Below are 24,130 nucleotides of genomic sequence, written 5' to 3'. Positions count from 1 at the left end.
TAATATTTTTCTTTAAATGCCTATGTAAATAGTTGATTAAAAAAACAAATAAAATCAACCAAAATATTGTCTAAACTTGATAATCGAGTGCTCAGAAAAAATTATCGTAAATAAATTCAAAGAGCTCGGCACTATTAAATTTTTTTTCGCCATTGCAAGTCTTTTCCAAGTGAAGAGATGGCGTTAAGGAGAAGGACGAGATGAACTAGTACAAAACGAAAAGCCCTGCGCCGCTGTCTGTAACCTGCCATCGTAGTTCAACTGGTTGTGATGCCGAGACCCTGAAACCTGTATCCAGATCTCATGGATGTCCTCCTTGGATCGATCGACATCCGGGAGCTCCTCCCCACTGAGGAACTCGACGAGACTTCCCCACTCTCCGCTCCCGACCTTCGCCTCTTAATTGAACGCCTCGAAATTCGTTCCCTCCACATCAAATCCAAAGTTCGGGAGTACGTTCTCTCCCATCACCGTGAGTTCGCCGACTTATTCTCCCGCTGCGCTATATCCGCCGCCGGAGCCGATGATATAGCTGCCGCCCTTGCTGACGTGCTCCGCCTCCTCTCAAACGACCTGGTCGACCGCCAGATCTGCGACCTCGCCAGGGAAATTGGGAACAAGAGGCGGGAGCTGGAGGAGCGGAGGGTGGCGCTGGGTGTTGTGGGCACAATATCTAGCTTGATTGAGAGATTGAATTTTGTGAGGGAGGATGTTAGGGTAGGGAACTTAGTAGAGGCGGCAGTGGCGGCGAGGGATTTGAAGATGGTGCTACGGGTGTCCGGCCAGGGGGATGAGGATTGCGGAGTGGAAGAGCCAGCTGTATTTGGATTCTTGAGGAAGGAGTGGTTGGAGTGCTTTGATGAAGTATGCCGATGGAATTATTTCTCTTTTCTTGAAAGCATGGTGAACTTGGTTTAAGCATATTGTTTTCTTGTAGTTGCAATGCGTACTTTCGCGGAGTGTGGAAAGTATGATCCATTTCGATCCTGCAAATGGTGCAATGACTGTCAGCTCCACGTTCAGAAGCGGGAAAACAAATGAACTTGTGTTGCGTAGAGTATTGGAAGCTATGGAGGTGATCATTTTTTTCCTATAAACACCAGGACGTTTGTTTGTGCCTGTTTTTGTTTTGCTGCTGCATGACTATAAGATATATGATTTTCTTGGAATTTTATGTAGTCATATTTTCTGAGAAAATATTTTTTCCATGTACTAAACCCCAACAATGAATTATAGTTTATAGTTGAATATTTTCTTTTTATGGTAGTAAACTATTCTACAATTTATTTCTAGATACACTTGAGTCTTTCTTGAAATCCAAGATGTATTTGGTTGATGTCTGCCTGCTGATTTACTTGATACCTAATATAGCATCATAGAGACATGAGTGAGTATAACTGATAGTTGCAAGGATATTAGTCTGAATGTGGATCATTTTTATGAAAAATTAAGCATCATAAGAAATCTTTTAATCAACAAATCCTGAGAACACATCAAAGTTTTTGAAGAGATTTTTGTTATAGTTATAAGAGATTTTGTTATTGTTATAGAAATCTTAAAATTGTAGCAAAAATTAATGCTGTTAAAGGCAAACTAGCTGCTCGCTTTGGCACTTGGGTAAGGTAAGGTGTGCCATAAAATCTTGTACACCTCCCATATGATTCCATATTTTATTATTCCTTGGAAATTGTTGTTAACTAATCTATTGCTACTAAAGTGTTACTTTGGAGAGCGCATCTAACTGTCAAGCGAGCTCCATTAACATTGTGTTTTTAGATGAAGGTATCGTCTAGTACCAATGAAAGAACCTTCAATTACAAAGTGTTACCTAGGAAAATGCTTATAAAAAGGCATTTACCTGGACAATTTTCATCCCTAAGGAGTTGTTTTGACTGCACCATGTCTTTAGGTGTCAGTTAGTGAGGCTATTCTTGTTTTGATTAGAGACATAGTGATATTGCGACGAACACAAAGGATGAGTATGTTTCTTAATAATAAATATTTCGCTTGGCATTATATTGAAGTGCATTTGAAGTTGGAAAAATAAGGTTGTATAGTCACAAGAGTTTCAAGTTTTTGATCAATGACTTTTGAAGATAAAAAGTTTTGTACAAGTAGAGCATGAAAAAGATGAAGGGTTACAAAATAAGTGATGTAGAGAACAAAATATATATTGTTAAAAATGGAATAGATAGCTGTGAAAAATATATTATACATAGTATTTGCAGACCACAACTTAAATAATATAATCCAATGTTTAAAATTGCACATTTAGGTATTTAAGTGTTTTTTGTTCGTGATGTGAGGCTTAAGTTTCGAAGCAATCTGAGGCATAAGCATCACAATTTGAAAATTGTATAAGTCAAAATAAATGGGTAGAAATGACATATTAACATCATAACTTGTATATTTATTATAAAAATATATTAATATTTTAGCATGGTAAATGTGACAAATTATGTTTATATGAAATAACAACTCACATTGGCCATAAAATATCATATAATAACTTGCACAAAAAAATGCATAATGTCAGCAACTGATTAAGTCATCTAACAAACATAAAACTTGAAATGAAAGTAACATAAAATGTTAAAAAAAAATGTAAGATAAGTTTAACATAGTTGACTTCTCTCACTCCTAGCATCCAACCAACTTAATAACATCCATAAATCTAAAGAAGAATATAATAAAAGATAAAAAATTGGAGTCGCAGGGGACGTCGGTAATAGGAGGATCTAACTGCAACAATAGGAGTAACTTGTGGCGACAATGACAACATGAGCAGCTGGCGGCAGTGACAACAGGAGCAACACTTTAGTGGTTACAACAGAAGCAACAGACAACTATAGTAGGAGAAGCAGGTGGTTGCTATAGTGAAAGCAACAAGTAGCGACAGTTGTCCTTGCGGCAAAAGCAGCTAGCGGCGATAGCAATGCATGTGGCAAAAGCAACAAGATGCTATGCTAAGAAGCCTGATTGGGGAGAGGGGAGATCTTGCTCGTGCAAGTGTAGCTTTGGTTCATATTGTAGGGAAAAAACCCTTAGTGAATGGAATTGGGTAGGTGGTGCCTCATGGCGCTCCTCAACCAATTTGAGGCATACACCTCGTGTAAGTAGCTTGAGGTGTATGCGTTGAAGCATTTTTCTTTGGAATAGTGCTGAGACAGGCTTCTAGGTGCACCTCAGATTGCCTAATTTTAAACGGTAATGTAATCATTTACATAATTTTATGTTGTATGGTATTCTATTTAAGAGAATCTATTTGGCATGATTTGGAACTTGTTGAAATGTAACAAACATGGATATTGATTATTTTTTTATAATATAATTTAATATGATGATCAATTTAGATTAAGTGCCTTAAACACTTTGATATTGAAGTATTGTATAAGATTTCTTTTGTTTTGTAAATTTTTTTGAGATTGATGGCTGTTGAACTCAAGAACCTATTCACACTTACTTATTCATTTCTACCACCACATGGTGCTCTATAAAAGGAGTGGAGATCAATGGTTGCAATGCATCACTTCTCTTTCTTTCAACCAAGTGTAGGTGGAGGTCAAAGAGTAACCAATGGAGTGATCGGAGGTTAATATATATATTGATTGGTTTCATGGAATAGAGCTTTTTGTTGGGTGGTTATAACCGCCATCGTAATCTTCCATCACATGGTGCTTCACAAAAGGAGTGGAGATCAATGATTGCAATGCATCACTTCTCTAAAAAAGACCATTGAAGAGCTAAAAGTGCATTTGGAAGTTGTAAGTCTTTCAAAGGGGAAATTGATGATTGTATAGAAGCTGATAAGATTTGATTTCACATAAGAGGTGACAAGCTTTTCTCTATCTCTGGTGAATATAATAGATGGAGGAATCATGCTGAAATTTGGAATAGAGATAAGAGTGAGGGAGAGATGAGAAAACTTGTGTGGTATAATAAAAAAAATTGTTTAAGGGTAAATATTTGTGACTTATTTTTATCTCTGGATTAATGAACATTTATATCTTACTTAACCACATAAATTTTCTTGTATTCTTTTTCTGATGCTTTACTTGAAAGTCTTTTTTCACATCATTGTGATCAACTTTGTTCTTAACAGCACACTTTTCTCCAACATTTTATCATCTATAAACTCATTCATTGCCATTGAGTTGTGCTTTCTTAATAAAATTATGATTTCTATTTTAGCAACTTTTTTCACTCAAACAAGTGCTTAGATTGACTTTTCGTGCTTTGATTGTTAGGACATTATATCTCTTATACGTCACCTATGTGCTTTGATAAAAATTAGTTTTAATTTGGATGGTTCCAAGCTGATGTTGATTATAGGTAATGCTATTAAGTTTTATAGTGACTTACCATATAGATTTGAATGTTATCATTTCTTTTCTGGAAGTTTAAGGCTTGGTTTGGTTAGAATAGTCCTGAAAAATTTAGTAAGTGTTTTAATTCTCACATAATAAAAGCTGGAAAATCACACCGTTTTGGTATTGGGCAAGATATTCCATTTGTAGTATAGATGTTTCAAGACCTTGCAATATTTATGCCAAATTTATTATCTCATTGTCATTAACCTATACAGAACCATCATCCTGGTAAATTTGTGTTGAAATGAAGAAAGATCGAATCAACATCACATGCCATTTCTAAACAGTAATGAATGTAGAACAATTTGACACTAAATAGTTGGTATAATGCTAACTATTATGATGATTAGTTTAAAATGTAATACTGTAACCTAATGGAATTTGGAATATTTATCGAGACAATTTTGTAAACTAACGGAATTTGGAGATTTATCATGGTATAATGCTAACAATGATAATCATTTATTAAGCTTTTTGTGATTGGCTTCATGCTGATTTCATGCGTCTGATTATGTGATTTCCTGCTTAAATTTTTTATTGTTGTTACTTGTAATTGTATCCAATTTCCCTATATGTTCTTACTGATACAGCCTATTCCAAAATAAGATTGCAGATTTTCTGGATTATGGCCTGGCAAAGGTGGCGGATTTGATGATGAAGCACGTGATTGGCCCAACAATAACAAACAAAAGTACCCATTTTTGGGAAGAACCTAATGAGGATACCGCTGCAATGCTCAGAATGAGTTCATCTGAACAACATGTAAGTCTTTGTTCTGATTGGTGGCAGTGTTGGCATTCAAAAAAAAAAAAAAAAAAATCTTGAAGCACGCAAGCTTACTTCAGTTTTATTCCATTTTGGATTGCTCTATATAACCTAAGGCATCACTATAAGAAATGGCTAAATGCTGAACTTGTGGTTCCAAATCTTGGCTGTTATGGGTCTGTCCTAGGCAGGGAACCTTTAAAGGATACTGTCAAAGAATTTTTCTCTATGAATAGCCTATTTTAAATGAACCTTTTTGTATGATGCCGTCAAAGAAGCGACGGTCATACTTTTTTAAAGGAGAAATTTTTATTTCCCTTAAATTTATTTAATCGTTTTATTTATTATTGCTAGTTTTCTGAATAGAAAAAGAAAAGGATTCATTTCACTAATATACCTCATAACTTAACAAGAAATATGTTCAAAGACTTTTTTCATTAATTTGTTCAATGGATACATTTTTTTTTGCTCTATTAGGTTCCATACTTGTGCAAAATTTTAAACTGCTGAATACTTGACAAATTTATGTGCCTTCATTCATTTTCATTTTGCTTTGGGGGTGAAGGACAATTTATTTAATGATCCTTATTGGTATTCATGCAGAATTATTTTTTCATGAACTAAAAGAGGCTGTGGTATTTTGCAGTGCTTGTAATGGTTAACTAGACTAGCACGCAAGTGAACTCTTAAGTGGGATTTCATTTTCATGGGGATTCTTGACCTTCTCCAGCGTGGATTAATGATTTAATCATTTCATATACACTATTCTATTATATCATTTTTATTATAGTACCTAATCTAGTAAGTCATTAGATAAGTTTTTTGTTAATGCTGTTGGACATCAATTTTATATTATTTTATTGTTGTTTGTTTGTGGGTTGGTTGGGGAATTTGATAAATTGATGCTGCAATCTTGTTCTTCACATGATTGTGTTTGACTTGAGTTGGCTTCATTTGTGTAATGCCAAACTGTTTGCGCAAAGCGTCCAACGTCGAGGCGCGGCAAAATGCCTCATCTCTTGATCTGGGCCGGTTCGATTTAGATAGAGGGACCAAATGGTCCTTCCAAACATGGATTTGCCGCCTGTGTGTAGTGGGGTCCACTCCATAGTTGTCCTAGATCTATATATGTTATTTTCATTGTGTCTAGGTTAGTTTTAGTTGTGTCTTCTGTCAGGACAACCGAGAACGGGTGAAGTTCCGGATGTATCTCGTTCGAGGTGGTGATTATCCTTGACCTACCACATCCTCCACAACCTTCCCTTCGCTGCTACGGTCGTCGTATTCGCTGCAGCTACCTCTTTGACTTACTGCAGTCCCCTACCACGCTGCCTCCTCCCTCCTTGCTTCCATCCCTCATCGCCGCCTTTCAGGGCCTAGTCGACCCCTCTACTTCCACTTATTCGCTGTCCCAGCCCCCCTAGAACCCCCTCCCCTACATCCTAGCTGCTGTTCCAACTTTATTGAACCAGCTCCCTACCACCTAATCGTTGTCCCAGCCACTTGCAACCGACCCATCGCAGTCCACAACCGCCAACCTTCTCCATGCCGACCATCACCACTTCTTATTCCCTTATCACACCCACGGCCAACTCCCTACCTCCTTCACCAGTCACCACCCTTGGTGTATGCTTTAGTTGAGTTTATTTGTTTGTTATTATTTTTCTTTTCATGTGTGATGGCTATAATCATCTATTAGCTTTTTCAATAAAATTATTTAATTGATGTTGTTGTTTGGGTTAACTTCGGTATCATTTGGTATCAGAGCTAGCCTAGCCCTAGTCATACTATAAAGTTTCTAGCATCCATCCATGCCCAACCTACCTCCACCCTAAATTTTTCTCACTCTACAGCACCCCTACACTTCTTCCCGCTACTCTCTTCCTGTAGAGGCATTTTCTTGAAATTGATCAGGAGTTCACCATGAAAGAGTTACAGTGATAGCTTCGCCGGGTGCTACAACGACTCGAAGACATTGAGGAAAGCACACATAGAGAGGCTACCAACAGGCATGGTAGTGATATCCAAAGAGGAAAGGGAGGAATACCTGAATTCATTTCGTAAGGATGATTCCAGTGGAGAAGAAGACAAGCCACAATACTTTAGTATACAATATCAAAGGAGTTCGAGAGATGAAGTGTCTGTTAGAAGATATAGAGATGAAGTGCTGTTAGGATACAAAGATGAAGTATCTGTTACAGGATGCAAAGATGAAGTGCCTATTGGAGAATACAGTGATGAAGAGCCCATTGAAGGGTACATAGGCTCGAGAGTGAAAGTGAACATACCAGATTTCGAGGGGAGAATGAACCTGGATGATTTCATAGAGTGGTTGCAAATTGTTGAGAGGGTCTTTGAATACACAGAGGTGCAAAATGACCGAAAAGTGAAACTAACTGTTATCAAGCTGAAGAAGAGCGCCTCGTTGTGGTGGGAGAACTTGAAGAGGTGGAAAAAAGAGAAGGATAGATCAAGATTACTACCTAGGAGATGATGAAGAGAGAGTTGCAACGTAGTATCTATCCCGAAACTGTCGATATGATCTTTTCTTGGGGCTCCACTACTTACAGAGAGGGACCTATCAGTGGAGAATTGCACAGTAGACTATATACAGTATAAGCTGAAATGTGATCTGACTGAGCCAAAGGAGTACACGATAGTCAATTACTTGGGAAGCTTGAAGCTCTTCATTAGTTACGCGGTTCTACAACTCTATTGGTCCTTGGAATATGTTCAAACCTTAATGCTAAAAGTGGAGAGATAATGTAATCAGAATAGACACCTACTTCCATTCAGACAACCACCCACAATTGGAGACATGAGTAGGAGTACACCTACATGAGTCAAGAAGATCTCCAAAGAATGATAGAGTTGCCCAAAGTGAGAAGAAGCTCGAGAAAATTAACACCCCCAATGCTGTTCTAGCTAGGAAATGCTTCAGATGCCATGTTTATGGGCACATCACTTCTAATTGCCCGAATAGACGAATTCTGTCCTTCACCGAGCACAATGCTGTGGAGGTTGGTGACAAGGTGATAGTTGAAGAACTGGGTGAGGTGTACTGGCTTTCATCAAAAGACGACAAGATGCTTGTGGTTCAATAGGGCATTCAGACTAAGGCTGCGAGGTAGCAGCAATAGCTTTGCCACAACATATTTCACACCCGTTGCATGATAAAGTGAAATGTATGCAATCCCATCATCAAGAAGGAGCAACTAGAACATGACATCTCTATAGATGGTGGACAAGTTGAGACTCATGATTTAGAGGCATTCCCAACCGTACTCCCTAACGTGATTGAAGAAGAACAATGGCAATATTAACAGGAGATGCCTCGTGGAGTTTTCCATTGGAAATTAACTACACGATCAGGTGTGATGTGATGTGGTGCTCATGGATGCCTATCACATCATATTGGGGAGACCTTAGCAGTTTGATTGTTGAAATCAACATGATTGATTCAAGAACACCTATTCATTCACCAAGGATGGAAAACACAGTCTTATACCTTTTGTGTAGTATGTGGGAATTCGCATCCTATGTCACTCTCCCCGGGGAGGAGGAGCTTCTCCATTGCCTCTTGAGATATCCAGGCCCTTGTAATACGATGAAAAGTCGACAACATTAAAAGTATCATAAATATTATAGTCTCCCTACAGGTCAATCATATAGGCATTATCAGTAATCATGTTAAAATTTATGAATGGACTATCAAATCTAGGCTTGAGTTTTCCAAATAAACATGCAGGAAATCATTACTTTAGCTTGATCTATATCATGCCGCCTTCTTGGATTTGTTAGTCTGTTTCTGATACTTAGTATGTTGCTCGCCAATTTCCTTTCTGATTTGCTTCTGTAGGATTTAAATGTCCCGCACTCGAACCTCGATATTAGTGTTAAGATTAATAGTTGACAGTGGCGGGACTAACTCCAAATGTGTAAGCGGGTTTTGCCTATATACAATCTCAAAGATGTTGTGACCCGTGGATTGACTAGTAAAATGATTTTTGGTAAACTCTACCTGAGGAAGAACTAGATCTCAGTGCTTCATATTCTTTGCCATGAAGCACCTAGGAAGTTTTCCCAAACTATGGTTTACAATCTTTGTTTTCCTACATGTCTGATAGAGAGCTACTAAACTGAATTGAAGCTTTGTACTTACCATGTCCCACAAAGTCCATCAAAAGTGGCTGAAAAATTTCACGCCACTATCTGATGTGATGCTCCGGGGTATACCATAAAGGCGAACTATCTCCTTAAAAGTGTAAGTCGGCCATATGTGACACATCCATCATCTTGCAGCAAGGAACAAAATCCATCATCTTTGAAAAATGGTCTATCAAAACCACAACAGAATCTTCACTTCGCTGTGTTCGGGGAATGCCCATCACAATGTTCTTGCACACATCCAATCCAGGTGCCTCTATATTTGGGAGGGAGTGTATAGCTTTACTACTGTCTTAGCCAAATGACATATCCATCACTGTCTGGCATGTCTCATAACATCTCGTTCCAGTATGGGTGAGTAAAAGTTCTCTTTTATTAAGGAGAGTGTCTTATCTATGCCAAAATATTCTATTGTTCCTTCATTGTGAAACTCTTACGAAATGTTCTACCTGAGCGAACTCCGAGGTATGCATAATCTATTCTAGAAGAATAGATATCTCTTGATCTGTGATACTACTCATACGGCCTATCTAGGCCTCATATCCAAATATCATGAAAATCTTCATTAGTTGCATGCAAGTTCTTCATTATCTCAAAATCAACAACCATAGTCTACGTCCCAGTGAGTAATAAGTGGCAATTACTCAATGCATCAACCACTTTATTCTGACTCCCTTCTTTATGTTTGAGCATAAAATGGAATGAAGAAAAAAATTCTACTGATGAGGCGTGCTACTATTTTGCCTATTTTGACTATTCAAGAGTCTCAGGGGCATTGTGGTCACAATAGAGTAATTTCATTTGCAAGAATACTCTCTTGGAATCATTCAACTTTTTTTACTAAGAAAAATGATAGGGTGCCCTCATTAATTTAGCAAAGCTCTAATTTTGACATTAGAGGCATCACTCTACCTTGAACATTTGATTGAAATCTTGAAATGCGAGAACAGAGCCTTGAGTCACCTGTTCATTTAAAGCATCAAAATTGGCCCGAGCATCATCTGACCACATAATTTATCTGACTTGAGAAGGTTCGTCAAAGGTGCTATGATTGAGCTGAAATTTTTGCTAAATCTCATGTAAATAGAAGTCAAATCATGAAATTGGCATATACATGAGTAAATGATTAGGATATGGGCCAGGCCACAATTGCTTTTGATCTTCTTTGAGTCCATCTCAATGCCTTGAATTGTGCATATTGCTTTAATATAACAACAAAGGTTACAAAAAAAAGAACAAAAGGAGCCTAGCCTTTCAAAACATGGGTTCGATCAAAAGAGATACAAGGAAAAGAAAATGCGAGCTATCCACGTTTCTAACAAAAAAGCTAACATGTGACTCCATCTTAATGCCGATAGTTGAAACAATGTATCCCAAAAACACGTTTGTGGTGTAAGAAGACGAAACTTTTTTGAATGACCATATAACTGTATTGTCCAAAGAACCTCAATAACTTGTCATAAATGTTGTAAATACTCCCCAGAACTGTTATATACATACATGTCATCAAAGTACACAATCACAACTATTTCAATGAAGGCTTGAAAAACTTGGTTCATCAATGCATGAATGTGCTGGGAGCATTGGACAAGCCAAATGATATGATAATCCACTCATACAATCTGTTTCGTGTGTTGAATGCTGTCTTCCACTCATCCCCAGGTCATATCCTGATTTAGTGATAGTCACAGCACAGATCAATTTTGGATAAGACACTGAGTTCATGCAACTAATCAAATAAATCGTCCATTCTTGGAAAATAACTAATCATGATATTGTTCACAACCTGCTATTTATATACATGCACCATGATTCCTCCTTTTAGGCATGATCAATGGTAGCACAATACATGGTTCTACTCTCGCTAACTAATCCTCAAGCCATCAGATCCTCAGCTTATTTCCTAAGCTCCTCATACTCTACTAGCCTCATCTGGTAGGCTGGTCGATTTGGAAGCCTTGATCCCGAGGTAAGGTCTATAGTATATTGAACCTATGTAGGGGTGGCAATCCAGGTGGCAAACTATCTGTCGACTCATCTTAAAATTCATGTAATAACTGTCACGTTGCATCAGGTATTGGTTGCTCTATTTCACTGCCTTCTAGCATCATCAAGGCCAGTCCTAGTGGTGTCTCTCTCATAGCCTTTAAAGATGTAGTACAGGGCATGATGGCTCTTCTCTCTTTTTGAGTGTTCATCACAACTGACTCTTTTGTGGTAGAAGTATAATATATTTCACATCCTTGTTATAAGTATTTTTATGGCCATCATGAAGTGTACCTCTGTAGTACTGCCATGGTCAGCCGAACAAGAAATGACATACATATATAGGGACGACCTCACACCAAATTTTTCTTTACCAAATTTTATTCTGCAATTTGTTATCAATTGAAAATTCCACCAGACTTCTCTTGTCTACAAAAAAACTCATTTCACATAGTCAACCAAGTTACGAAGTATAACTGTGAATGTTTCTGTGTAGTGAGGCTGAATATGTCTACCATTGACGTAGATACCACATTTTTGCAATTGCATCTTTTCATAGTGAGGGTACACACCTTTTCTTTTATAGTACAACGTGTATGGAAGTTGTTATGCCTAAGCCACTGTTGATCTCGTATAGGATCAGTCTGAAGATTTAATTGAATCACAAGCATGTCCCTGTCATCTGCGAGTAAGGGTTCGTTTGGGGTACAGTTTTTCGCGGCCGCCACACATTTTTTTCATTTGGAGCAGAGTTTGGATCACGGTGGCCTTGCTGTTTAGTAAAACGCAGGTCGTGGGGTCGACCCGCGAACAGCGTTTCTTTTTGTATACCGCTTGCCCTCTTCTGCACTTTCCTACCCTGCAGAGCTTCAACTTCCTCTGCCCTTATCCGTCGTGCCAGACACCATCTTCTTCCCGTATCCTCTCTCCTTATATTTTTTTGAGACATTTTATTTTCTCGTGGATTTGCACCGTATGGATTTGACTGTATTTTTTTGGTTTGGTGCTTCTATTTGGTGATGGTGCTCTAGTTTGATGCGGTGGGTTTATCTATGTTTTTCTTCTTTTGTACTCCTATTTTGCAAACTTATGCTTAAAAAAAGCATAGTTTTCAATCACACACACAATTTATAAAGTGAGACAGTGAAATAGATAGCCCCAGATAATTACTGTGAAAGCATATCATGCATATCTACTAGTACCCCATGGGACATATAATGAAAAATTATTGTTAGAAAGAATAATAAATCATCTTTGCCATCATTTTTATGCTAGGAAACATAAATAAAATTTCATGTTTTGTTACTGAAATTCAGTTGTGCTACAACTTGGGCAATTTTGATGACATGAAAAACATTTTTTTCAATCACATAAACACTCTGAAGTGAGGCAGGGAACAAGATAACCTTAAACAATTACTCTGAAAACACATCACTCATAGCTACTAATACCCCTTGGGCATATAATGAGAATTTATTGTGAGAAAGGGGAACATATCATCTTTGTCATCATTTTTATGCTCACTACTAGAAAACATATGTAGAATTTCGTGCTTTGTTACTGAAATTCAGTAGTATTACCACTTGGAGCATTCTTCTGACTAGAAAAACATATTTTTCAATCACACACATTTTAATCGAGACAGAGAAATAGATGGCCTCAAAATATGACCGTGAAAACATACCATGCATTGGTACTGATATCTCTTGGGGCATATAATGAGAAAATATTGGGAGAAAATACAACGTATCATTTTTTTTAGTAAAAATCAAATATAGATCCTCCTTATTATCTCTGAACTTTTCCATCAAACCTCTCAATAAATGTATAGCTTCCATAATAGACCTGCCCGACATAAATTTATATTTATTATGAGAAATCTGTGTAATACGTCATAACCTATGTTCAATTACCCTTTCCATAATTTTAAAGTATGACACATCAAATTAATTCCTTTATAATTTGCACACTCTTGTGCATCCTCTTTATTCATAAAAATCGGGAACAAAATACTCTTTCTCCACTCAGACATCTTTTCATTTTTTAGAATAATATTAAGGAGTTTAGTAAGTCAAGAAACTTCCAAATCTCTTAAATATTTCCACACTCCAATTGAGATATCATCAGGTGTTGACTTCATTTTTGGTGGAGGTCTAGTCTCTCCTTTTTGATTGCCTAGGGTCTAGACGTAAAACTTTCCTGTCGACTATTCCTAGAAAACTAGCAAATGAGCCATCATCGTTAGAAATTTTGAGCTTTTCTTCACTCGACTTGACGTTCAGCATGGTAGTTTTTGACCTTTAGCACTTAGTAGGTGGGGCTACTGTGAGGGAGCTCAAGGAGAATCCCTGTAGGACTGTTGGCCTTATGATTGACTGTACGCGTTGACCTGACGCCGTCGCACTCTGCATCGTCCTGTTTAATTGAGCTTGCACCGAGTTTTTTTTACGTAATTCGGGTCGCGACGTGTTTTGTTCTGATCGTGAACGAGGTTGTCTAAATGACTTCGGTTGATGAAGCGGACTGCGCCGGCTTGTCCGGAACGTCGATTTTACCTAGGGGAGACATTCATTCCACTGCGACGACGTGTCTGGGGACGGATATATAATTTAGGTATAATTATAATAATAAATGATATTTTTATTATTAATTAAAACCTAAATCTATCTACCCCCCTTCCCACCGCTTTTCTCGAATCCGTGGGCCTCAGCCCTAGCTCTGTTCGTTCGCTTGCCTGGCCCGCGTCCTTCCTGTGTCGTTGGACCTTAACTCCCGCGCTCGCCTCTTGCACACAAGACCATCTCGAGGACGACCCATCCCCTTATCATTGCCGTGGATCTTATCCTCTGCGAGGATCTCATCCTCTGCCTCTCTCGAGCCGCCCGTATGGGGTGTCTGCTCTGCTCGTTTCCTCATGCCGTTTACGATCTTTCGATTGCTCGTTCTCCTTCTCCGGTCTATATTAAGCTCTACTTAGAGCATTTCAGTGGGCAGAAAAATCTCTTAGAGGGAGAGAAAACTCTGCTATTTTCTTTTCTCATTTGCTTCTTTAGCTTTTTTATACTTGGGTTGGCTTCCTCTTACTGTTGGAGGAAGGATTGAAGTTGAGGAGTGCTTTTAAAATTTCTATGTTGCTTTTTGCTGCAAAGAGGTACCTTCTTCCCCCCTCCTGTGCCTTGCTTCTTTTCGGTTTTCCCTCTGCCGAGCCTTTGAGCTTTGTGCTGTAGATGGTATAGCATGCTAGGGTGTTATTGCACCTATATTTTTGAAATATTTGTTACTCAAGCATTTAGAAATGGAAATGTGAGCATGATCTAAGAGTTAGACTTGAGTACTTGCTTAAAGTGGTGAAGCTATGTCATGTTTTTATTTATTGTGGCATATTTCTATTGGAAGCAATTAGAAGGGTTGAAACATGGCTTTGAGGCAATGTTAGCTCCTCTTGCAAGCATGTTAGGATATGTATCATGAAGCTTTTCATTTATTCTTATCTAGCATGAGACATTAGAAGGTTTATTTGGTCTTTCACGCATGTGGAAGACTCGTTTTTAGCATCTTAAATTCCTTTTTGGCTTAAAAATGCATGCTATGAAGAAATTTATCTTTATTTGGGAAAGTTCTACAACTGTTCTTGTTCGAAACATGTGGTGGCACTATGTTTTGTTGTTTTGAAGGCATGAGGATGTTTTCTAGCTTTTGTTGTGGCCGGATTCTGAGCTTTAGCTGCGGCTCAGTTTGGCTCCTTGTAGCTTTTCCTTACTTGAAATACATGTTGTGAGAAAATCTATTTCACTTGGAAGTGCCTTATATCCTGCTTTGATAGTTTGTTTTGGCTCCTCGAAGGGGATGGGAGCATCTTTCATGCTTAGAACATTTATATTGGTAGCTTAAAATATTTTTCATGTTACTGTTACAGTTTAAAACATATTTTGGCTCCATATTTTGATGTTTCAAGGGCATATGGGTATTCTTTAACCCTTGGATGGCATGTGTTTTGAACCTTTACTATGGTTGGGTTTTGACCTCTATTGGTGCCCGGTTTCATTATGAGGTGGTTGGGTGTGGATTTGTTATTATGGTTTCATTTGTTGGCCTTCAAAGGTTGGGCTTGGTTTCTATTGGAGCTCGGTTTTCACTTTGGAAGGGTTGGAGGTTGAGCTTTGTTGAGACTTGGCTTTTGGTTTTGGTTAAGGCTTGGTCCTAATTGTTTGAACTTCATTTATGGACCTTGAGGGGTTTGTTTTGGCTTTGTTTGGGGGCTCAGTTTGCAGGTTTAGCTCTTACCCGAGAGCCTATGTTTAGGCTTTATACTTGTCCCTACTCGAAAGCCTTGGTGGCCGCCCTGTGCTTGCTTCCGTCTCTACCCGAGGGCTGGTTGGGGGCTCGGCTTGGCTTGTCTTAGGCCCTTACCCAAGGGCCTGGCTTGTGTTTTTTTTTTTGTGTTGTTCCTATTTGTGAGCCTTGGTAGCTATCTTAAGCTGTTTCCTACTCTTACCCGTGAGACATATTGAGGGTTGTTTAATTTGATTTGGTCCTTCTTGTTGGGCTCGAATTACTTGGAAAATTTTTGGCGGATCAAATTTGTCATCCCAAAACTATGGTTATATTTTGTACTCTCTTATGTATATCAAAGATCCTCATGGAATTGATTCGGATTGCCTTGGTCGTGAGCCTTTCTTGACCCTTGTGAGCTTTGTTCAGTGGGCACTGCCCTTGTGACCTTCGGTTTTGCCCTCTAAACGTGAGATCAGTAGGCATAGGTCCGCTTCCTTTTTGTCCCCAACCCGTGGATTTGTGTTGTGTTGGGTTCCCGCTTGCCATCTGTGGTCGTAAGCTTCCTATATGGAATTTGGTTTGGCTTGTTCTGCTCCTACCCGTGAGCTAGTTTGGAGCTCGGTTGTGCTTTTGTTGGCCTTACCCGTGACCCTCTACCCTCTTTTAGCCCTGTTTCTTGCCTTGGCCGTGAGCCTTTCCTGTGCCTTGGGTTGCCTTGGCCGTGAGCCTTTTTTGACCCTATTTCTTGCCTTAGCCGTGAGTGTCTTGTTTTGTTGGTGGACTTAGCCGAGAGCCTTGGTGGCTGTTTCCTCTTCTCTATTGACCTTTATTGGAAGTTTCTATGTTTATTTGATATATGAGGTTGTTGGTTAATTTGGGAGTTGGGAAACCTTAATTTTGATATGGGTTTGGAAATGCTAGGTGGTTTCCCCCAGGTCATTTTCCTTTTGTTTAATTTATGAAATTTGGAAGATTCCCAAGTCTTATTTGGGAGAGTATTCGGTTGAGTCAAATTGAGCCTATGGAAGATATTTTTGGAGGATTGACGCCGATGTAGGGAGGTCGTTTGTGGGTGATCGTCGTGTCGGTTCGTGCCCGTTTCGACTCGTTCGAAACAGGATTTGGAAAGGACACCTATCTTGGGTTGATCCAATTCTAATAAAGCGAGAAAATGACACCCTTTTGAATTGATTCAAGGACTTTACACCCTACTTTTTCATCCTCCGTCTTTTCGGAGTTTTAGGTGGATCAGTGCATCCTCTCTCTCACCTCATTTTTGTTCTTTTTTTTCTTGCTTCTTGGTTCATTCCTTGCTTCTTGGTTTGGTTTTTGATGCTTATGTCCGATACATAAGTGTCCACGTACAACCTTTTGCAATACGTGAAACCATCAAACAAGGTCGTAAGTAGGTCGGTTTTGTTTAGGGCTTAAGACGGTGATGACAAAGACACACCGGTGGTAGAGCGGAATGATATTCCATCCTACGACATCGGGACGCCCCCACGGACCCGGTGAACCGTAGGATGTAATATCATTCACCGACATAAGACTAGCGGGAGTTGACCCGTACCTTCTTAGGTTGTTTGTAGTTCTATGCCCGACAGTGTGATCGACTCGTGGACAACTACACTTTTTCAAAACTAATAAAAATAAATTTGACAAGAACAGATACACCTTTTTCTAAACAAAAATATATTTTTCGCTACAAACAAAATTGATACAACCCTCTTTTGTATGCCTGAAATCTATGTGCATGCTAAAAATATTAATTTTAAATACATTTTAAACATTGGTTGTCCACCTGTTGATTACCTGTTTGGGCTAAGGAGTACCCTCCTAAGTTAGGTTCGATAGGACACCCTTCTAGTTGAGTGACGGACTTTATACATCCGGGTGGCCGAGTAGCCTTCGACAACCCTCGAGTGCAAACATATATCTAAGCCTAGCCCCGACCCGAGTGTTTGCGGTTTCCTCTTTTCGGAATTTTTCATATGTTTTATTAAAATTTTTGGACAAAGCACTTGTGGTATTTTTTCTGGGATTTTCCCGAGGTTGTTTTTATTATTTTTTTTTGAATTGTTACTTGTCGATTTTCTCGAGTTTTTTGTCATGGATTATTCATTGATTTTTCCGGAGTTTTTCATCGTAGGTCATTTACCGTCCTTTCTTGGGTTTTCTGAGTGACGTTTCTTTCCTTCCTTGCTCTCGTTTCTATAATGCATTTCAGTCTGTTTCCTCAATTTTTATTATTTGTACCTGTTGCATCAACTACATCTAAGGAACAACGGATCCCCCAGGTATGCATGTTTGTTTTATGTTTACAACATGTTACTTTCTTGTAATCACTTTCCTGCTGTACCGTCAACTTTTTCTTTACACCGCATGTTGTACTGTTCTCTTTACTGCATACTCTACTGTTATTCTATATACTGTACAACTTCAACCTGTTCCCCTAAAATGTTTAAAGGACTACAACCATAGGGCCGCTTGATTTGACATCATAACCTGACACCCTAGAAACTTAAACTCATCACGACAAGGAGCTTGGAGCTAGCATTGTGGGCAGCACGACCATCTTCAACAGCAAAACATGTCTACACCAGTTAAACCATTCCTTCCTTAGAAGTTAAAATAACAATCCACAGAATTTCGAGGCTGTTTGCTGATGCAACATAAATCCTCAACTTATCTTTAGACATTTCTACAGTTCTATTGTGCAATCTAAGCCTTAACTTGTTTTAGGATTCCGAGCGATTGTCGTCTGTCATGACTTAAACCCTCACATCTTACAGGCTATGTGTGTGAACGTTTCACACGAATGTAAGCTCTAACAAATGAAATTGACAGGATGAAATACTTAAATAATTTCTCCTCTAAACTAAAACCAAACATTATAATAGCTTAAGAAGTTACCGAGGTTCTCTCCCGGATCTGTGACATCCCCTAGTTCTTTCTCCTTTGGATCTACAATAAATGTTCCAAGTTTGAACCATTCCTCTTTGCACACCTCTGTGTCCGATTTCATTGAAAAGTCTTATTCTTTTTACCTTCTTGAAGATAATTTTTCCTGATTTTTATCGAGAGTATTCTTAGGTGACTACGGTTGTCTAAGATGTAATTAACTATAGGGGCTTGCCCTTATAGGAAGCTTTTCCGAACCCAGTTTAAGATAAACTCTATTTAATTTTTCATATTAAATAGGAGAATTTGTCGTTAAACCAAACGGTTTTGCAGACCAAACGGATGTCATATCTTTCTTAGATTATTTGATCGAGCCTCACTCTCAAGGTTTGTGTTTATCTTTCGGAATATATATAGGATTTGAGGTAAAACGCTCTTTCATTTAAACTATGAAAACTATGAAGTCAGTTTGATTTTCATATTTTTCTAAACTTGCATCTATATGTAAATTAACCGTCATTTCGAAGTGGGCGACAAGATTTCTATTCCGGTGACCGACAGCTTTCTACGGGCAACTCCCGTAACTTTTTTTTTAGTGCCAACATCAGGTCTTACAGACTTTCCCCATTGGTTTCATTTAAAGTCTCCTCAACTTCTTTTTTATTAATACGACAGTAAAATTGAAACTTTTTATTGATATTAACGATATTCAGATCACTAAGGTTGGTCGTATTTTCATAAACTTGATTAAAAAAATTCGTTAAAGTAACTCACCTACCTGTGTTGAATTACTTTTCTAAGAAAAACATCTTTTGATTTTCATCTTTAATACACTTTACTTTAATTAAATCTTTACTTTTCTTTTCTCTTTGTTTAGCTAGTGTATACATATATTTTTCACCCTCCTTAGTATTTAATTTATTATAAAGATCGCTAAAAACAAAATTTTTAGCGTCATAGATTATTTTTTTAAACTCCCTGCTGGTTATTTGATATTTTTCTCAGTTCTCTAAGTTTTTACATCTAAATCAATTTTTATGACATTTCTTATATTTTATCTTTTCTTGCACATTATTATTCCACCATTAATTATTTTTATTTATACAAACTTTTTCTTTTGATTCTCCAAGTACATCTTTTACTACTTGTTTAATAGTATTTGTTACTTTATCCCACATAACATTTGCTTCTTCATGAAATCCAAGTTTTGAAATCGTGAATTTTACTAAAAAAAATAATCTTATTTGTGTCATTTAGGTTCTCCCATCTAGTTCTACGATGATGAGTCCTAGTATTTTTTATTTTACAACATTTAATCTTAAAATTTAGAACTAATAATCGATATTGGTTGCTTAATTCCTCAATTTGAATGAGCTTACAATCTTTACAATTTCGATGATGTCTTCTTCTCATAAGAAAATAATCAATTTGTTTTTTATAAGAGCCATAATTATAAGTAATAAAATACTCATATTTTTTTCTTAAATAAAGTATTAGTAATAACAAAATCATACACTAAAGCAAAATCTAAAATTACTCTACCTTCTTCATTAGTCATTTCAAAATCGTAGCCACCATGAATATTTCAGAAATCTTCTTTCACTCTATCGACATGTCCATTTAAATCTCCTCAAATAAAATTCTTTCTTCAAGAGGTATTATTTGTATTAAGTATTCTAAGTTATTCCAGAATTTATTTTTAGACCCTATATCTAAACCTACATAAGGAGCATAAGCAGTTATAGCATTAAAAATTTTAGTATCAATAATAATCTTAAAGATTATAATTCTATCACCAATTCTATTAATTTTTACAACATTATCTTTAAAACTCTTATCTATAATTAAATCAACACCATTTCTAGTGCGCTTTTACAGAATACCAAAGTTTAAAACCTAAGTTATTAATCTCCTTAACCTTTTCTTCAACCCATTAAGTTTCTTGAATACATAAGATATTAATATTTCTATGAATCATAATATCAACTAATTTCATTAATTTACCTTTGAGAGCACCTATATTCCAGGATCCTATCCTAATATTAGTTTCATTAGTTTCATATACCAATTTTTTTACCCACATCTGTACATAATGTGGGAACCCTTGTTTATTGGACACTATATTCGGGAGCCGGTGTAGCGGTTCTTGCTCACTTTTCACTGTATTTAGAACATACAACACGTCGTTTCCATGGGACACCCTAGCACTAACACAATGATAAAAATGATTCATGTGATTTTTTCGACAAGTTTTACGATGGTTGTCAACTACTTAACGCAATCTTTCACTTTTCACATCCGAGTTTGGGATCAGCAATGACAGTGTTAAATATACAATTTACATACCTTAATGAAAAATATTCTAAACTTCTATATGCATTTACATTAACTTTATTTTTTTACTTTATACAATTTACATATACATATGTCTGTTTGAGGATCACTGTCACAAAACCTAACACACTTCTGGCCGATACTATTCTATCGGCACAGCTGTTAGTGATCTAAACATTACAATTGTCTGGGGTAGAAAAACCCTTACCTATCCTTTGCCAATATTATCCTGTCTGCACAATGATTAGCTATGTAAATATCACAATTGTCTGGCGTAGTAAATTTTGTCTATTTACCATATTATCCCGGCGGCAAAACGGTTAGTGATCTAACTATCATAATTGTCCGGGATGATAGAAAAACCTCTACGCACGCGGGTATATGGGCTTCCTCTGCTTGTACTATTACGGGTGGACCCTTCCTCTGGACATGCACATACAATCATTCATATGTAAACTAGTTCACTTTTCACAACATGTATTATTCTGAGACATCTTCACGCATCATACTAATATGCATACTTACTCTGTTGTGTAACAAATCATCATACAAAGCATGCATATCTCTCATATTATTCATATCTTCTATCTCATGCATATTTTTTATATCATGCTTATATTTCATATCATATACATCTCTTATCCCATGCACATCTTTCATATCATATACATTTTTTCATATCATGATTATCATGTATATCTATCATGTTTAATAATATGAATCATTTAACTAAATTGAAGCATACATTGAGTCAAATATACATTTTGAAATAAAGAAGATTGCTGAAATTTAGAAATATAATTACTCTTCTCAGTTGCTACGTTAGATTCTCAATATTCAGTAGCTAGCTAGGCGTTGCAATAACTTTTATGTCGATATTAATAACCTATAGGTAAAAAAATAAATTTAGTATTTAATTAAATTTTGTTAATCAAATTATTCTTCTTAGCATATAATTTATTTCCTTGAATTTACGGAGCCGTCCTATGATTAGCTTTTACACTATTGCCTCGAACTCGCCTTCTTGGGTAAACAATCTATAGAGTAGATAGACCTCAAGCTGTAGAGTAGATGGTCCTATGTTGCTAATATTTTACTAGAAAATCGAGTGTAGAGTAGATGGTACTCAAGGAGTACGTGTACAGACGTTGTAGAGCACAAGTTAATAGGTATAGTGAGTTAGCTTTTATTATCTATTAGTTGTAAATATTTATAATATGTACCAACTAGTTGTAACCTTAAGGTTTATGAATTAGAATGACTTTTTTGTTGTTGATTTTATTTTAATTATGAAATGAAACTGATATATACGTTTCTTCCATCTGACTGACAATTCCTACTTTGGTAATTCTATACTCCCAGGCTGGATCATGACAGGAGGATGGATGGCTCATGACAGGAGGATGGATGGCTCGTGACAGGAGGATGGATGGCAACCAAAAATCGGTGTGAACAGTGATGGGACGGCGAAGTGGAAGCAGAAAAAGGGCACTGCTGTAAGCAGTGGGTGGCAGAGATTTTGACGGTTGTTTGATTGAAAATAAGGGGCGAACGATTAATTGGAGAGGTGAAAAGAGCGACAAGGGTCCACCACCAATTCTTGAGCAAATTACATACACACCACTTGCTAAAGGAAGGGGCTGCAACACTCCAAAGAGAATAAAATTAGATAAATATCTCCCAAAATACATATCAAGCTAAAATCCAAAATCTAGAATACCATAAATAAAAAAGTCCCCTATTAAAAATAATTTTAGTAGAGACTAGAGAAATAGGTAAGAATCATAAAAGGAAGAAGCAAAGGAATGAAACTCGCTGAAAATTAAACTCGCTGAAAAATGAACGAAAGAAAATCAAAATAAATGAAAAATAAAACTGCTGCTAGTGTTGGACTCCAGCGATTGTGGGATCCAATACTTTGGAATCACAATATCGCGAGACACTGCTTCTTGCCCTAGAATTGTTTGTTAATTTCTTTTTTCCATCGGCCTCATTTGTTGCAATCACTAATGGACAAAAAGATATGTACTCTTTATATTTCTGAGCAATTTACCTTACCCTTGAATTGAACTAGCTAAAACATTTCTCATACACTTCCATGGTCGGATATGTGAAACGCTTATAAGTTTTTTCTTAATATTTTTCCCATTTACACGCTTTAGGGGAAACCAGCTGTACAATGCAAACTCCATGATTATCTTTCGTCCAACAATTTATGACTTCTTAATTTGTTCCTTGTTGTCCGAGTGCAGTTAGCTGTTTCAGCTCTAAGGGTTTACTCTCACACCCATTTCTGATATTTAATCATTTTTTGTTATCTTTGGACTTGTCTGAACAATATTTTAGGCACATGACGTACTCATACTCCTTGTATGATGTTGACTCCCATTCATTAATAAGTTAGAGCATTATCTTTTGTGGCATGTTCCTTATTCTATGGATACTTTGTTAATGTTATTGCGTTGTTGCCTCTACTAAAATTATTGTGCTTATTCATTTACATTTTGCTTCAAATAGTTTAATGAACTTTTATTTTAATTTATTTTTAGAATTATATACATTTTTTTATTTCTTGTAGGGAGGCAATGAAGTTGTGGCAATTTTTTCTAAGCTTAGCCAGATTATAAAGTTTATCTACAAGTTTGTCTTTTTTGAGAATGGAATATGGATGAAGTGCTTTGGAAGGTTAACCTGGTCAAGAATGTCAGATCTTATCATATCACATTCTCTTTCCAAGGTTGGTGCTTTTGATTTGATGGAAATGCCGAATTAATAGAACAGATGTTTCGGTATTATGCCCATGATGCCTGTCTAAGGGTATGCTGCTAACGTTGAATGAATGGACTGTCCTTGAAGTTACATGAGTGAAAGATAAAATTCCTAGCAAGTACACAATCATGAATCAGATTTATCATAATAAAATTTCTCTTAGAAGTTTTTAATTAATCCTGCATTCCAAAATGCCGATTATCTTCAGCTTCCTTTTGTTTTGTAAGAATATGCTGTAATCTAAGTATTTTTTTCATGGAATAGTACTGGATTTCAAAATACTTGTTTTTAAACTACTTTTTTGGATTATAGAAGTTCAAACTAATTTGAGTTATTTTGCGGTTTAAGCCTCATATAGTGGTGATCATTGTAAAATATTAACTTCAAATCATATTTTTTATGTGAGAAGGGTTATGCTCAACCTTTACTGACGAATTAAGAACAAGCACAAATTATGCATATTATGTGTCATGAGTCAGTATGCCACAGTTAGCTTCTGTCCCAATGTTGGGGTTAAGCTGGTCGAGCTAACATATCTCCATAGCTAGGGAATGATGAAATAT

At 37.0% G+C, this 24,130-nt stretch overlaps 1 protein-coding gene across 1 annotated transcript in view; it reads left to right on the top strand.

Moving 5' to 3' along the window:
• Window positions 1–285: 285 nt before the first annotated feature.
• LOC110038724 (centromere/kinetochore protein zw10 homolog) overlaps window positions 286–24,130 on the top strand; it is a gene marked incomplete at its 5' end in the record, with an annotated part of 89,437 nt that continues 65,592 nt past the window's right edge. Inside the window, 4 exons of the mRNA XM_020743618.1 lie at window positions 286–864; window positions 938–1,075; window positions 4,977–5,132; window positions 23,377–23,535. Of these exons, the coding sequence (XP_020599277.1) occupies window positions 286–864; window positions 938–1,075; window positions 4,977–5,132; window positions 23,377–23,535 (1,032 nt within the window). The remainder of the gene's footprint in view (window positions 865–937; window positions 1,076–4,976; window positions 5,133–23,376; window positions 23,536–24,130) is intronic.

The sequence above is a fragment of the Phalaenopsis equestris genome, unplaced genomic scaffold (genome assembly GCF_001263595.1).
Source record: "Phalaenopsis equestris unplaced genomic scaffold, ASM126359v1 Scaffold233637, whole genome shotgun sequence".
Classification (NCBI taxonomy): Eukaryota; Viridiplantae; Streptophyta; class Magnoliopsida; order Asparagales; family Orchidaceae; genus Phalaenopsis; species Phalaenopsis equestris.
The sequence above is the reverse complement of the archived record's forward strand: the minus strand, read 5'-3'. Positions and strand labels throughout refer to the sequence as shown.